General features: G+C 40.5%; 1 protein-coding gene across 2 annotated transcripts; it reads left to right on the forward strand.

The window, feature by feature from the left end:
* Positions 1 to 3,086: 3,086 nt before the first annotated feature.
* LOC109246241 (guanylate-binding protein 5-like) lies at positions 3,087 to 17,158 on the forward strand. Of its 2 annotated transcripts, none has more exons than XM_053892818.1 (11): positions 3,087 to 3,205; positions 6,057 to 6,256; positions 7,018 to 7,145; positions 9,866 to 9,975; positions 10,235 to 10,431; positions 10,773 to 11,015; positions 12,039 to 12,319; positions 13,070 to 13,282; positions 14,050 to 14,152; positions 14,407 to 14,588; positions 16,008 to 17,158. In XM_053892818.1, exons 2-11 carry the CDS (start codon positions 6,067 to 6,069, stop codon positions 16,122 to 16,124), a joined length of 1,764 nt encoding a protein of 587 aa, XP_053748793.1. In that variant the 5' UTR covers positions 3,087 to 3,205; positions 6,057 to 6,066; the 3' UTR covers positions 16,125 to 17,158. The 2 variants fall into 2 exon arrangements, with proteins under 2 accessions (XP_053748793.1, XP_053748792.1); XM_053892817.1 differs by having other exon boundaries at positions 3,120 to 3,265.
* Positions 17,159 to 17,358: the final 200 nt, after the last annotated feature.

Consider the following 17,358-nt stretch of genomic DNA (forward strand, 5'->3'; position numbering starts at 1 on the left):
AATTGTTGTATCACTATACTGTGCACCTGTAACTGATATAACACTGGCCATTAACAATACTAGAATTAAAATAAAACTAATACAAAACGCAAGAAAGAATCACCAAACTCAAAGATAGGGCACTGGAATTCATCCAGTCAGAGAATAGGATTTAGAGGGAAGGAGGAAGTAGCAGATTGTATTTATCTAGGCTGAAATTTCCTCACAGAGATTATGATGTTTTTGCTTGTTTGTTTCTTGCTTGTCTTTCAACACTGCAGTATGCAGTAGATATTCAAAGTGTTTGGTTTGAATATTTGCCTGACTTATGAAAGATGCAGTTATAAAAAAAACTGCTGACCCACTAATGACTGATCATTTTCTAAGTTCTTAAAATTTTTTCAGCATTTATCTCTTAACTCAGGATGTTAATTTTCTTTTGTCATTGAAAGTATACAATTTATTCTCTGTGTTGCATAGCATGGCTGCTTCCTTAAAAACAAAAATAGAGAGAGTTCCGGAAGATGGCGGCGTAGGAGGACGCTGGGCTCACCGCGCGTCCTGCTGATCACTTAGATTCCACCTACACCTGCCTAAAGAACCCAGAAAACCGCCAGAGGATTAGCAGAACGGAGTCTCCGGAGCCAAGCGCAGACGAGAGGCCCACGGAAGAGGGTAGGAAGGGTGGCGAGGCGGTGCGCGCTCCACGGACTGGCGGGAGGGAGCCGGGGCGGAGGGGCGGCTCGCCGGCCAAGCACAGCCCCCGAGTGTGGCTTGCAAAAGCGGAGGGGCCTGACGGACTGTGTTCCGACAGCAAGCGCGACTTAGCGTCTGGGAGGTCATAAGTTAACAGCTCTGCTCAGAAAGCGGGAAGGCTGGAGGACAAAGGGAGGGAGAGCTGCTGAGCCCCCGGACGGCAGAGCTCAGCTTGGCGGGGAACAAAGGCGCTCGCCAGCGCCATCTCCCCCGCCCATCCCCCAGCCAAAATCCCAAAGAGAACCAGTTCCTGCCAGGGAACTTGCTCACTCCGCGCAAACACCCAACTCTGTGCTTCCGCGGAGCCAAACCTCCGGCAGCGGATCTGACTCCCTCCCGCTGCCACAGGGCCCCTCCTGAAGTGGATCGCCTAAGGAGAAGCGAGCTAAGCCTGCCCCTCCTGCCCCCGTGCACCTTGCCTACCCACCCCAGCTAATACGCCAGATCCCCAGCACCACAAGCCTGGCAGTGTGCAAGTAGCCCAGACAGGCCACGCCACCCCACAGTGAATCCCGCCCCTAGGAGAGGGGAAGAGAAGGCACACACCAGTCTGACTGTGGCCCCAGCAGTGGGCTGGGGGCAGACATCGGGTCGGACTGCGGCCCCGCCCACTAACTCCAGTTATACACCACAGCACAGGGGAAGTGCCCTGCAGGTCCTCACCACACCAGGGACTCTCCAAAATGACCAAACGGAAGAATTCCCCTCAGAAGAATCTCCAGGAAATAACAACAGCTAATGAACTGATCAAAAAGGATTTAAATAATATAACAGAAAGTGAATTTAGAATAATAGTCATAAAATTAATCGCTGGGCTTGAAAACAGTATACAGGACAGCAGAGAATCTCTTGCCACAGAGATCAAGGGACTAAGGAACAGTCACGAGGAGCTGAAAAACGCTTTAAACGAAATGCAAAACAAAATGGAAACCACGACGGCTCGGATTGAAGAGGCAGAGGAGAGAATAGGTGAACTAGAAGATAAAGTTATGGAGAAAGAGGAAGCTGAAAGAAAGAGAGATAAAAAAATCCAGGAGTATGAGGGGAAAATTAGAGAACTAAGTGATACACTAAAAAGAAAGAATATACGCATAATTGGTATCCCAGAGGAGGAAGAGAGAGGGAAAGGTGCTGAAGGGGTACTTGAAGAAATTATAGCTGAGAACTTCCCTGAACTGGGGAAGGAAAAAGCCATTGAAACCCAAGAAGCACAGAGAACTCCCTTCAGACGTAACTTGAATCGATCTTCTGCACGACATATCATAGTGACACTGGCAAAATACAAGGATAAAGAGAAAATTCTGAAAGCAGCAAGGGATAAACGTGCCCTCACATATAAAGGGAGACCTATAAGACTCGTGACTGATCTCTCCTTTGAAACTTGGCAGGCCAGAAAGGCTTGGCACGATATCTTCAGTGTGCTAAACAGAAAAAATATGCAGCCGAGAATCCTTTATCCAGCAAGTCTGTCATTTAGAATAGAAGGAGAGATAAAGGTCTTCCCAAACAAACAAAAACTGAAGGAATTTGTCACCACGAAACCAGCCCTACAAGAGATCCTAAGGGGGATCCTGTGAGACAAAGTACCAGAGACATCACTACAAGCATAAAACATACAGACATCACAATGACTCTAAACCCGTATCTTTCTATAATAACACTGAATGTAAATGGATTAAATGCGCCAACCAAAAGACATAGGGTATCAGAATGGATAAAAAAACAAGACCCATCTATTTGCTGTCTACAAGAGACTCATTTTAGATCTGAGGACACCTTTAGATTGAGAGTGAGGGGATGGAGAACTATTTATCATGCTACTGGAAGCCAAAAGAAAGCTGGAGTAGCCATACTTATATCAGACAAACTAGACTTTAAATTAAAGGCAGTAACAAGAGATGAAGAAGGGCATTATATAATAATTACAGGGTCTATCCATCAGGAAGAGCTAACAATTATAAATGTCTATGCGCCAAATACCGGAGCCCCCAGATATATAAAAACAAACAAAAATAGTATATTCACAAAATTCATACATACTTTGGGGTTATATTCACTGTAACTGTGGACTTATGGTTTCTCACAGCCCTAAGGACAAGACTTGGAGTATTAAAAAAAATTGCAAATAACCGCAATCTCCAAGTTGCAGTCTCAAAGGTTGCAAAACAGTCTCTTCCACTAATACATGCAGTTTCTGAGAATTCAGGCCAAATACACCCAGCTTGTTCAGTGAGAAATATTCAGGAAGTTACCGTTGAAACGACTTACTGAGCTTGCTTTGTGGTTTTAGTTTCTGTAGTGAGGTTTTGAAGACTTACCACTTTTGGTTTTTATTTCATATTCTAATCACCTGACCTCTGAAGGTCTGGGGGAGTGGGTGGTGGTAAGAAATCCCCAGGACCGGGTAAGAAGTATATCAGAAACCAACACAGCTAAACTGAGGAACAAGGGACTCCTGGCACATTTTCATGTAAGCAGCAGAATTTCTTACCTGCTCTAAAGTATCTCTGCTACTAATTTTACAGTTAAGGTAAGATTGGGGCAAGGGTGGAGAAGATTTGCCAGTGGTCAGAATGTTTTAAAAACTTTCTATCCAGGATATGCAGCCGAAACCTGATGTGCACCATTAGATGTCATTAAAGACTAAATTGTGGTGTTGTAAGACAGGTGGCAGAGTTCCTCAAGCCCCAGCTATGTCTGCTTACTGATGGATTAGACATGTGCATGTGTGGGGACTAAACCGACAATCTGAAATGTCTTAACACTGTTTTCCTCCCTTTGCCACCTTAGGATCTATGGAGATCATAACTGCCACTTATGTTACCTTTGTCTTTTGATAAAACCTGATTAAGTTACCTCAAGCTGCAGCCTGAATGTTTGAAGAATTGTGACTGTATTATTTTTGTGAGAAAGAGAAATGAGTGAGACGCAATGCAAACAGCTTGCTTACATTGTTAAAAATGGAAAAAGAAAAAAATTGAAACTCGGAGTGAACAATGAAGAGGTTTAATGAAAACAGCTGCACATTTTTAGTCATAGTCTTGTACTTTGAAGGTGGATTTCTTCCTTTAGAAATAGTACTGGATTAATTGATTTTCACTTCTTGGCTCACACTCATTCCTTAAAGCTTTTTGTGCTAGGTTCTATTTCTACTACTCTATTGCCTCTACTATTATGGAATCACTTCAGTCCAGTTGCCCAACTCGACCCGTCCATAGTGTCTGGAAATTTTGATCGCTCCTTAGAACTCACACCTTTGAATTTCTTATCATGGCACATACTTCAGGCATCTCCTTCTTGTTTGATTTCCGCTTGTCTCCTTGCTAAGAGCTTTTCCTCCTCCTCCAAACTCAAACCAAAAACAACACAAAAGCAAAAAGCAACAATTACAAACAAAACCAACTAGACTTGTTTGGCTGAAAACAGATGGTTTCTTCTAGATACCTCATCACTTAGTACTTCTGAACTTTTTCTCCTATATTTCCTCACATTTTCCTTCTTTATACTTTTTCCCCATCTCCTGCAGCTCTCTTTTTTTAAGCTAGCAGTTATACTGGTACATACAACTATTTTATTTACTTCCATTTTTTCACAAACAGGCTAAGAGTGTTGAGTAGAAATGCCAGTATCATACAGATAGCCAGTTGTAGGGCTGGTACTGAAAATCAAGTCTGCCTTACTTCAAAGCCAAAATGTATATTTGTGTGTGTTTGTGTGCGTATCCATTCTTGCACTGTTTTTATTTACAAAAGTTTATGAGGCTCTAACAAAATTAAGAAGGATGCATCTCAGAGCACACATCACAGTTCGGGTTAGGGATGGCAAAACAATAGTTATATGTCGGTGTGAACACATTGAATTTGCAAAGATATTTTGGAGACTGGGCTCTCCTAAAGTATTAAGATGCCACCCAGATATCATTTGGGAGCAATGTGTAAAATACTTCTATTAATGGAAATACACAGTACTAAATTATTCCTCAGGAGTTCTCAATATTCAGACAAATCTACTCCCTCTCCCATGAGCGACATCATCCCAAAGCACAACAGCTTGTAAGCCTCCAACATCTGCAGACTGATTGTGTATCTTCTGTTTTCCTAGATAATTGTTGTAGATCATCACTGCCAGTTCCCCATACCTTTGTAGTCTAAAAATGATTATGATCCCTGCTTTATACAAATCAGGCAACCAGAAATCTACAAATGTAAGGTACTAATACTGTATTGGATATATGTCAGAATGGAAAGAGACTTGGCATATGAGTCTGTAAAATCATGGAATCCCTCTCTGGGTTCAGGTTGGCCTGGGTATTTCCTGGCTTCCGAGTCCATGATGCTATCTCATTTGCAAAGGATCACCTATGATCTGCTCATAACCAGTTTGTTTTTATTTGTCACCTGAATAGTTTCCAGTGCATTAGCTATAAGGAAGAGGGAAGAAGGGGGTTTTATAATTTTTAAAAAGCAGTTTTACCACTGGCTAATAAGGGAATCCATAATTTTTCATTGCATGATTTTAGTGAAAGAAAAAGCCAAGCAGATGTTGGGTTTTTAGCTTCTGTAGTAAATAACCATGTCTACAATGGAAGAAAATTGCCCTTTATAAGGCAAAGCAGAAAAGCAAACATTTGCTTGAGTATCAGATAGCCTAAAATGCTTTAGCAGGAACTCTTCAGGTTAGAGGAATTGATGCCTAGAAGTTAGAAAATAAATGGTCAAGTATTCTTTAAGAAGTATTTTCACTTACTCCCTCATTCATAAAACAATTATGCACTGAAGTTTTGGTTGAAGGCACTACTATAGCTATACAAAAAAATTCCTTAAAAGTACAGCTACAAGTAAACAATTATGATTTGTTAGTGCTACATAATGACATGGCAAGATTTAACATAATATGGTTTGACTAGACATAGCCCTAAATGAGAGTGAAGCAAGCTGATAAAGGCCAAGCAAGCGTAATATGGCAAATAGTGGTCCTAAAGATTCAATCTAAGGATTCACGGAGGTAAAAACTAAGAAACATAAGTAAGCCAGAAACCAAAGGGAAGGAGTCAGATTTAAACTAGTCAGTAGGTAAAACTCATGAAATGGATTTCCTTATGCCCATTAAACATTTAAGAACCAATGGGGCAGCCTATAATATAGTCCTCCTTAGGGCCTACAGCTTTTTTACTCTGACCCTCTTGGCTGTCCTTTTTTCAAAACTTTCTTCAGAAACTGAGGCCATTTGGGGAAGCAGTACGTCACCAAGTTCAGAAAGTAAAATGACCTTCTCTTCGGTAAGACTGGATATTTCAGTCCATCTCATCTCTTCCCTTGCAGACCAGGGAACATGGCCTCAGAGATCCGCATGCCGGCCCCAGTGTGCCTCATTGAGAACACTGAAGGGCAACTGGTGGTTAATCAGGAAGCTTTGGAGATCCTGTCGGCCACCAAGAATCCTCTCGTGGTGGTGGCTATTGTGGGCCTCTACCGCACAGGCAAATCCTACCTGATGAACAAGCTGGCTGGGAAGAACAAGGGTGAGTGGCGCCAAAAAGCTCCGCCGAGTCCCTTCTGTCCACCTACACTGCCTGCATTGAATGTGGTGATGCAAGGACGGGAAGTTAGAGAACGCGGAGGAATATTGAAAACTGATGTTTGGGTCATAGCTGGCTAATTATGTCCCGAGAAACAAAGGCAGAGGTCTTTTCCTGACATATCACCTCTTTTTTTCCCCTTAGTATTGCCTTGGGAAAAACATACTTTCCAATCTTAAGGAGTAAGACGTCAATAAAATAATTTTTTATTGTTTTTAAAATTTTAGTTTTTGGGAGAGGGAGAGAGAGAGCACAAACAGGGGTGAGGGGCAAAGGAAGGGGGGAGGGAGAGAGGGAGAGGGAGAGGGAGAGAATCTTAAGCAGGCTCCACACTCAGCACAGAGCCCAATGTGGGGCTCAATCCCACAACACTGGGATCATGACCTGAGTGGAAATCAAGAGTTGAACATTCAACCAACTGAGACATCCAGGTGCCCCAATAAAATAATTTCTATATATGCAATTATAAACTATTAAAATTTTAGCAGCATGACATTCTTGTAAAAAGGAAAAACATCAAATTTCCAACCTATGATATTTGATATTTTAATTTTTCCATTCCTCTATTCTAATTCAGATCAATATTGGTTATAGTTTTTGACGTGTCCTCATCTTGAATTTCTTAAACCCAAGTTCAGTTGTCAAGAAGGTCTCCAACTGGCAGATCCCCTCCTCTATTACAACCTCTCCCCTACCCCTTGCAGGCTTCTCTATTGGATCTACAGTGCAGTCTCACACCAAAGGAATCTGGATGTGGTGTATGCCTCATCCCAAGAAGCCAGACCACACCCTAGTTCTTCTGGACACAGAGGGTCTAGGAGATGTAGAGAAGGTAAGGAACAGGAATCCCTTTTGATTCCTCCCCACCTCTGAACATTCTTTACACAGGGAGGTTTTATGTTTTGTTTTGTTTTTCTAAATTTGTACTTCTACTTGACGGAGTATACCTTTTTTTCCTTTTCTATTATTTTTAATAGTCAAGACTTGGAAATCTCAGATGAGAAAAATATATTTATAAGCCAGAATCATGACTGGGACAAGACACTAAAATATGGAGTTAGGAAGTTAACTGAAATACGGAAAAGATGATACAAATAAAACCACTGTCCTAAGTCTGATCCTGCAGAGAAGAGTGATTAGGAGTGAGCTCTGGGTCAGAGGATCTTGGATTCAAATCAGGGTTCTGGCACTTGTAGCTCTCTGACTTTGACAAGCAAAACTCCCCCAAATCTTTTATTTCCTCTTTGGTCTTATCCAACTTAACATTTGAACAGTAGACACATGGACTTTTTTCCAGTTCTATGCTGGTATTTAACAACCAGCCCACTGAGTCCGCGGGGGGGGGGGGGGGGGGGGGGGGGGGGAAGCCTTGACTGGTAGCACCTGCCAGTTTTCTAAATACTCCCATCATGGTTGATTCCAACAAACTGCAGGTTCAGAATAGATGTATACAGTTAGCTCCTGTGACCTAGTAAGAACTGGCTCTAGCACATAACTGAATCTTTCCCTTGAACTTCCCTAGTCTTTTATGTTTTCATTTTGCTTTTGATTTATCACAAAATCAAAACAGTCACCTCATTTTGTGCTTTAGTTTTTCTCATCTATAACAATTGGAGATAGTAGTTATAAAGCTATCTTATGGCACTGTTTTGAGTATTGGATAAGATCAGTAATATGAATTAGTGTGTGTTTTTTAAATTCTTTTTTAAAAAATATTTATTCATTCTGAGAGAGATAGCACACACAGGGGAGGAGCAGAGACAGACGAAGACAGAATCCCAAGCGGGGCCACACTGTCAACATGAAGCCTGATGTGGAGCTCGAACTCATGAACTGTGAGATCATGATCTGAGCCAAAATCAAGAGTTGGGACACTTAACTGACTGAGTCACCCCGGCATTCCTGAATTACTGTGCATTGTACTGTAATAACTAGTCAATAAAATAAATAACTAGTCAATAAAATAGATACATGCATGTGTGTACAGGCCAAATTTGTTTTACACAATTGAAAATCTTGATTTTTTTAATGCCAGTATAATTAATGTATACTGTTATATTAGTTTCAGGTGTTGAATCAGAGATTCAACAATTCTATACATTACTCAGTGCACATCACTATATGATGTGATCAACAATAATGTATACTGTTATATTAGTTTCAGGTGTTGAATCAGAGATTCAACAATTCTATACATTACTCAGTGCTCATCACTATAAGTGTACTCTTAGTCCTCTTCAGCTATTTCATCCATCTACCCACCCACCCACCTCCCCTCTGGTAACCTTCTGTTTGTTCTCTATAGTTAAGAGTCTGGTTTTTATTTTTGTCTCTTTTTTCTTTGTTTTATTTCTTAAATTCCACGTGAGTGAAATCATATGTCTTTATGAAATTATTTAAGAAATTACTTGTCTTTCTCTGACTGACTTATTTCACTTAGCATTATATCCTCTAGATCCATGTTGTTGCAAATGGCAAGAATTCATTCTTTTTTTACAGATGAGTAATGTTCCGTTGTATATAAATTCCACATATTCTTTATCCGTTCATCTATCAACACTTGAGGAGCTTCCATATTTTGGCTACTGTAAATAATGTCACACTAAACATGGGGTGCATATATCTTTTCAAATTAGTTTCTTTTGTATTATTTGGGTAAATACCCAATAATAGAATCACTAGATCATATGGTAATTCTATTTTTAACTTTTTTTTAATGTTTATTTGTTTTTGAGATAGAGACAGAGAGACGAAGCATGAGCAGGGGAAGGGCAGAGAGAGGGAGACACAGAATTTGAAGCTGGCTCCAGGCTCTGAGCTGTCAGCACAGAGCCCAACGTGAGGCTCAGACTCACAAACCATGAGATTATGACTGGAGCCGACGTCAAATGCTTAACCAATGAGCCACCCAGGCATTCCTCTATTTTTAACTTAAAAATTTTTTTTAATGTTTATTTATTTTTGAGAGACAGAGAGACAGAGGATGAGCAGGGGAAGAGCAGAGAGAGAGGGAGACACAGAATTTGAAGCAGGCTCCAGGCTCTGAGCTGTCAGCACAGAGCCCGACACGGGGCTTGAACTCACAAACTGTGAGATCATGACCTGAGCCGAAGTCCGACGCTTAACCAACTAAGTCACCCAGGCTCCCCTATTTTTAACTTTTTAAGGAATCTCCATACTTTTTTCCACAATAGTTGCACCAGTTTGCATTCCCATCAACAGTGTACAAGGGTTCCTTTTTCTCCACATCCTCACCAATACTTGTTTTTGTGTTTTTGATGTAAATCTTGATTTTAAGTATTCTAGTTACTCCGCAAACTTTGACTATCCATTTTTCAAATACCTAACTAGTTATAAAAGGAAGTGATGAATTAAAAATATATGGTTCTGTATAAAAATTATCAATGTTAATAGAACTATTCTATTCAAAGTTCATATGTTTCTCACAATCATTTTTGTTGGTCTTGTTTAACATTTGTAGGTCAAGGGACTATTTTTAATGATTGCTCATCTGGGAATACCATGAGACATGACTTAAATTTGTTCTTCTAGGGTGACAAGAAGAATGATACCCAGATATTTGCACTGGCAATACTACTGAGTAGTACCTTTGTATACAATACTATGAACAAAATTGACCAGAGGGCTATGGACTTGTTGCAGTATCCTTTTGTGGTCCAAGATGGCACCAAAGCCAGAGAGAACTCTATTCACCAGTTGTGTTTGTGAGTCTTTGTGAATCAAACACAAAAATGAAAACATAATAAGTGTTAAGGTACAAGAAAAAGAGTCCTTATATTTACAAATGAAATGAGGAGTTGGTTAAGACCCAAAGGGGAAATAAAAGTATAGGGAGACATGGAATTAAATATGGGCTTAAAGTAGTCCTATATCCATGAGTTTTCCTTAACTGCATCCCAGCTATGTGACAGAACTGTCAAATCTGCTCTGGACAGTATCCTCACCTGATCTTGATGGGGTTGAAGATACAACTAACTTTGCTAACTTCTATCCAGACTTAGTGTGGACTCTGAGAGATTTCTACCTAGACCTAGAAATAGACGGGCAACTTATCACAGCAGATGAATACCTGGAGAAATCACTGAAGCTAAAGGAAGGTAACAGGGACTTCAGTTTTGGGAAGAGAGAGAGAGAATTAATACAAGAAATTACCTCTCATGTATAGGCAGTTAAATTCATTGTCACCTGGCTAAACTACCAAATAAATATTAATTTATAGTGAACTAATAGACTCATCAATATTAAACTGTATTACTCCTCTGTTCTTAGAGCAAATTTTCTTTTCCTTTCCCTGATTAGTTACCTTTTAGCTTTTTGCCTAGGTTCTGTGAACATGTATTGAAATAAATAATCAGGTGGAAGGCACACTTAATTGAAGAGAATAAATTAACACAAATGTTAATATTATACTAAATGAATCCTACTTTTCCTTCCCCAGGCACCGATAAAAGCCTTCAAAATTTCAATTTGCCCCGTCTATGTATAAAAGAATTCTTTCCAATAAGGAAATGCTTTATCTTTGACTCTCCTGCTCACTGGAAGAAGTTTGCCCAGCTTGAGACACTGCGTAATGATGAGCTGGATCCTGATTTTGTGCAACAAGTGGCAGCATTCTGTTCCTACATCTTCAACCGTTCCAAGACTAAGACTCTTTCAGGAGGCATCAAGGTCAATGGACCCCGTGAGTACCTTTTTTAGGTTTTTCCTTCAATTCAACATATAGAATAGGGTACTGTTAAAAGTTTCTCCTTCCATTGTCAATGTTGAAAATGCATTTCACGAAATTCCAGTGCGTACCAAAAATATTTCTAGTCCATTTTTAGTAATGCCTCCAAAGTAGAACAAAATAGAAACATACCCTGAAAAAAAGGTCAAGGTAAAGAAGTTCTCCCCATAAGTGGTCCATCATTGAACTAGACTAACCCACATGGGTTGGCATCATTTGTTTCACCAATAGAGCACATTATATATCACAGCCTTTGGGAGACACAAGATGAGGATATATTCTCTGTAGAAATGAAGTAAGCTCACATAAACATTAAACAGAGGCCCAGGTTGTCTAGAACCCTAAAAGAAATCTAAGCAGAATTTTAGGTCCAGTTTCTCCTACAATCTGTACGTCTCAGAAGTCTGTAAATTATTACTGCACTCTGGAAGGAAGTTGAGTGCAAACAAAAGTATGCAAAGGACAAGGGAGACAAACAGGAAAGTTCCAACAAAGGGTAGAGGAGACGTAATCTAATGTGCTTACTTTGTGCTTTTCTAGAGCAGGATAACACTCATGCCAGCTTTACATACTGAAGTGAAAAACTGAAGGTAATTCTGAAGAGAATAGAAACCTGAGGAAGAGGGAAATAAAGGGAAGAGTAAAGAGGCAAAAGGCCCATAGCCTTCTAATCAAATGAAAATGCCTAACTTTATATAACCGTTTTCTCATTCCACAATGGGAAAAAGATGAAACGTGGATGATCACACACATCTTGAGTCTTCCCCTTTGAATACTTTCTTTTCAATCTTAAAAAGAACAATCTTGCTTCTTGGTCACATAATTTCCCAAAGGAACTTATTTGGGCCACACGAACAGTGTGCAGAATGCTAAGAAAATGCAGGCAATGTGTTGGGAAATTAACATGCACAGAATTACCCAGTGTGCCACATGCCCTCTTTCTTGCAAATAATATAAGCATCTCTTCCCCCTGTGAAGATCTGAAGAGCCTAGTGCAGACCTGTGTTAATGCCATCAGCCGTGGGGATCTGCCCTACATGGAGAACTCAGTTGTGGCCTTGGCCCAGATCAAGAACTCAGCAGCAGTGAAAAAGGCCATTGCCCACTATGACCAGCAGATGGACCAGAAGGTGCAGCTGCCCACAGAAACTCTCTCTGATCTCCTGGACCTACACAGGGCCTGTGAAAGGGAGGCCACAGAAATCTTCATGAAGAACTCTTTCAAGGATGTGAACCAAAAGTTCCAGAAGCAATTAGAGGTAATTATCTTTTTCCCCCCTCTAGTTCATGGGACTTATGAGCCATAAGAGGCAAAGTTGATTTTTATTGCTATGAAAGGCAAACAGGGGATGAATGATGAAAAGCAGTCCTCACTAGACTGAAAAAATAATAATTACCACTTCTGTGATCAAGTTATCACTGTTATTCTGAAAACAAACAAACATGTGACTACTCTGGGCCCTACAGATTCTGAAGCTTCCACATACACACAACCCACCTTACCACGTTACACCTATGTAGAGTCATCTTTTCCCTTAAAACATTTTATGCATAAGGTATTCATTAGCTTTCCTTTTTTTATTAAATAAGCATACAGAATTGCCAAATGGGCCTACTAAAAGATTATGTCTCCAGGTTTAATAGCACATACTATATCATTCCAGCCAGGTATTGCATTCCCCTTACTCACTGGTAACCCCAGAAATGTTGTCAAATAGTAGGTTGCATTTAAAATTAAGGCTTGAGGCTAGAGATCTGTAGTCTAAAGACAACATCCAAAGCAGAAATAGCAAAATAAAGAGGTTTTAGGGGATTCCATACACAAAAGCAAAGTAATTTTTCTACAGTGTATCATCTTTGGAACCTTTCTAGGTTTTGGTGGGAAGGATATAGTCTTACTTGTAGTCCTCCAGTTTCTAGAAAAAATATAAAGATTCTTCTTGAGAACCATTTCTAGAAATGCTGAAGTGCTGCTAACAGTTTTTCCATGGCCGCTTATCCCTTTGAAGACTCTGCTAGAAGCCAGAAAGGATGACTTTTGTAACCAGAATATGGAGGCATCATGGAACCGTTGCTCAGCTTTACTTCAGGCTATATTTGGTCCTCTAGAAAATGAGGTGACGCAGGGGATTTATTCAAAGCCAGGAGGACATTTTCTCTTCATTCAGAAGACAGAAGAGCTGAAAGCAAGGTACTATCAGCAGCCCAGGAAAGGAATGCAGGTATTCTGAGTTTTATCTATCAATTGCAGGAAAGTGTTAAGGGGCTTCTTTCAAAAATCAATGAGGACAGGAAGGAAGTATTTATACTCTAATCATAGCTGTGGAATTAAACTGAAGTATGTCACCATACTCACCAGACTTTTATTGCAACCATGAACATTCACTGTAATGAAGGGACTGTCTTGGTTACATGGCACAGAATCCCAATAATCGAAGCTAGCTTGAGAAAAAATGGTAATTCCTTGGCTCACTTAAACTAAAAGCAAGACATTTAAATGTCGTTGCAAGTATAGCTATGTTCAGGAGTTGAAACAGTGTCATAGATTTCCCCCCTTCCTTCTTTCTTTTCAATCTCCACTTCAGTTTTTTGTTCTGTTTTCCTTACTATTGGTTTCATTCTCAGGCAGGCTCACCCCGCATGGCAGCAGGGTGACACCAACAGTTCCAAGCATAACTAGTCTTTCGTGCCTTCAGTCTCAGGAGAGAGTATATTTGCCCAGCATCCGTACCCGCCTCTAACACATCCGCGTGTTATTTCCCCACCTGTACCCAAATTCTTTGCACCTAGTGGCCTTGGATGCTCTGATTGGCCAGCCCAGGGCTTGTACCCACCCCTGTGACAGAAGAGACTTGACTGGCAGTTTTACCAAGTATGGGGCTGAGCACTTACATGAAGGAAAAGATCCTGGGACAAAAAAGAAATAAAGGCTTGTAACATTCCTTGTCACGGTTTCCTACTTCTAACTACATGTTTTTGGGGTTCCTAGGCTGAGAAAGCTCTGCAGAAATATTTGCAGTCCAAACAGTCTACAAGTGATACCATCCTACAGACAGACCTGGCTCTCACAGTGAGGCAAAAGGTGATAGAAGGTGAGACGAAAACGAAGGAGATGCAAGACAGACATTTCTACAGATTTTAACTTAATTTCGCCTGGTTCACCTGCGATCAGAAAACTGGAGCAAGAATGCCAAAGATGATTCCTAAATGTGAACAGGGCACATACAGTCAGCTGCAATATGGTTTCCTGGAAGGGAAACACAGTTCCAGGCAATCACAAGAGTGGGAAGCAGAAGGAAGAGGCCCTTTAATCCTAGAGAGGGTTGTCATTTTCTTTTTTCCTCAGAGGCACGTATGAAAGCAGAGGCTGCAAGGATTGAAGCACAAAGGTTGGAGGCAATTCAAAGGTATAACCAGCAAGTGATGGAGCAAAGGCAGCGACTCCATCTGGAACAAGTGAGACAAATGGAAATGTTCCAAGAGTACCAGTTAAGACAACAGCAGAGGGTCCTGCAACTTCGATTCCAGGTATTCATCAATTATTGCATCTCAGGGTTTTCTCACATCTCCCCTCCCTGTATTGATGACAGCAGGAAGCAGTGACAAAGGGGAGGGGCAGCATAGTATTATGGCTCAGGACAAGGACTCTGGAGTTAAATATCCCGGGTATGAATCCCAGCTCCCACCTCCTAAATATATGTTCTGTGCCTCGGTTTCCTCTTGTGGAAAACAGAGACAGTAATAATACCCACTTGATAGGGTTATTTTGATAATTAAGTGAGAACATTTGCGTTTTGAACTGTGCGTGGCCCAGAATAAGCACTAATATGTGTGAAACGCCCGGGAGCTTTCTAACCCCTGGTAATTAGCACTTGTTTGTTTTTGTTGCTGTTGGTATCTTGGTCATTGCTCTAGACAGTCTTCTTTGGTTGTGATTACCTTATTAAATTAATTCATCTTTTTGTGTCTATGCCCTGTCCTTGCCTTAATCATCACTGGTTCTGAAGGCCTTTACTTGCAGTTTGTTTCATTCAGTCCTTTACTATTATCATTGCTCACAAAGCAGTAGCTCCTATTTATTTCGCACTATACAAAGCACTTTGCATTCATGCTCTCACCTATCCTGTTCATTGCGAAGCACAAGTATTAGGTCCCTATTTCTGCAATGAGAAAAATGAAGTTCCAAAGAGAGAGAACACAATGTCAATATCGACTCAGCAAGTTACCTAAACTGCCTTCCCAGAGAGGAGGATCTGCAATGGTTTGTTTCTGCAAACCTGGTGGAAAAATCTTAGGTGAATACTCTTCCGAGACAACACTTCCCCAGGGTGGCCCGTCGACCAGCAGGTCCCAGTTTCCCAGGCACAAGCTCCAAGCCCTCTTGAGATTACAGCTCTGCACTGAAGGGCGGTATAGTCAACCTGAGGCTCTTGGTCCCCTCGCTCTCCTTGTACTTCTGCCCCGTAACTGTGAAGACCTAGAAAAAATTGCCTCATCAGAGACTCAGACTCCTCACGTGATTGTAGAGATCACCTACACACCCTCCTACACACCTACACACCCTCCTCTGCAAGCTAGAGCTGACATTCCTTTCTGTATAGATGAGAATTAAAGTTGAGGTGTGACAAAGATCACCTGAGGAGGATGTATAAAATAAGGGGAGAAGGAGGAGGGGGCCTCAGGGTATATTTCTTGGGACACCAATATTTCAGGGATCGGGAGATGATGTTCCTGGAACTAGAGAGAGAGGTATGGGAGAGGGATTAGACAATAGGAGACCAAGAATGAGAAATGCACATGAATGGGAAAGAATTCAGGGACTGTCTTCGGTTATTTACTGATGGATTAAAATAAACAAAGAAAAATCAATGATTTGGGCTTTTTCCCCTCAAGTGATCTGGACATGAGTGTCTGCTAAACTCAATTGTTTTACTTATCACTCTTTAGGAACAGACCGTAAATCTCAATAGGGAAATCGAAGATGAACGCAGAAGACTTCACAACGAAATCCAGGATCTCCAGAGGAATATTGTCTCACAAGATGATACATGCATCTTACTTTAAAGAGCTAAACATCAGAACTTTCCTCATTCACTTTCACTAAAGAGAAAAAAGAATGAGAAACTATAGAACTTGGGACAATCACCACTTAAATAAACTTCATAATTATTGTATCAAACTTTTGTACAGTTATATAGTTTCAAGGCTTGTAATTAGTAAAATGTACATTTCAATAATTCCATAGTTTAATTGATTATCGCTTCCTTAAAGAGACTGTGAATTGTGTCATAAGGGAATTTTATCAATGTCTCTATTTGGGGTGATACTGGGTTGGTTCCATCAGGGAAAACTTTGTCTTATAACTCAAATTCATCCCTCCAATTTTCCATTTTTGCATTGGGGGGATTAGAAGTGGCCTAAGGGGTGTTATTCACAATGAGCTAAGTCAAGTAGAATTTGGCCAAAGTCATGGGCTGAGTTGAGTATCACCCCTGCCAAGTGGTCTTATGCTGGATGTCATCAGAGGGAGGCACCAATGGTAAGGACAACTAACCTCGCTTCTTAGGGAAATAATGTATGGTTCTCAAGTGCGTGTAGGCTCTAGGGGCAATGATGTGAATCCTAGGTACAGTTAGTAAACAGTCTGCTTAGATTTTAAGCTGAAAAAAAAAAACCCACATGGTAATAAAATAGGGGTACTCCAGAAGATGGAAAGAACTACCAGCATAGAAACTATGCCATAAGCTGAGGGCTAAATAAGACTTTTCTTTGTTCATCCTCACAAAGGGTATAACTTAAATAGGAAAGTTTATATCATGAGGCAATTTATATTAGACTTAATGACTGTGTGTCACATGTTTATAATCCTTTAAGGCCTATAAATAAAAGGTATATGGAATGCTAGATAAGGCGTCAAAAAATCTGATGGGGATCATTTAATTTTATGCTTACCTTAGTGCTTAAGTTAAATCATTGTAATTTTTTGCAATAACATATAAAAGCCTACTGATTTTTTTCTAAAATTATGGATTGTGTAAACATATTTGTTCGCATATATTTTTAACTGTAAATAACGATTAAATTTTTCAAAAACGTAACTGTACTCCTTTGTTTCTATTTTCTACAAAATTGGAAAAATTTGGAAGGTCCTAAATGTTTCAGACACAAGGTTATCCACTTGTACCCACTGCTCTCTCTCTCTCTCTACATGCACCAAACATGGCCTCTGAACAGCAGGACACTCTCTCGTGGCTAGCTTCCAAGACAGAGTGCTCCAAAGAGCAAAATAAGAAATTAA

This window comes from Panthera pardus, unplaced genomic scaffold, assembly GCF_024362965.1.
Source record: "Panthera pardus isolate Hobbes unplaced genomic scaffold, ASM2436296v1 HiC_scaffold_11, whole genome shotgun sequence".
Lineage (NCBI taxonomy): Eukaryota > Metazoa > Chordata > Mammalia > Carnivora > Felidae > Panthera > Panthera pardus.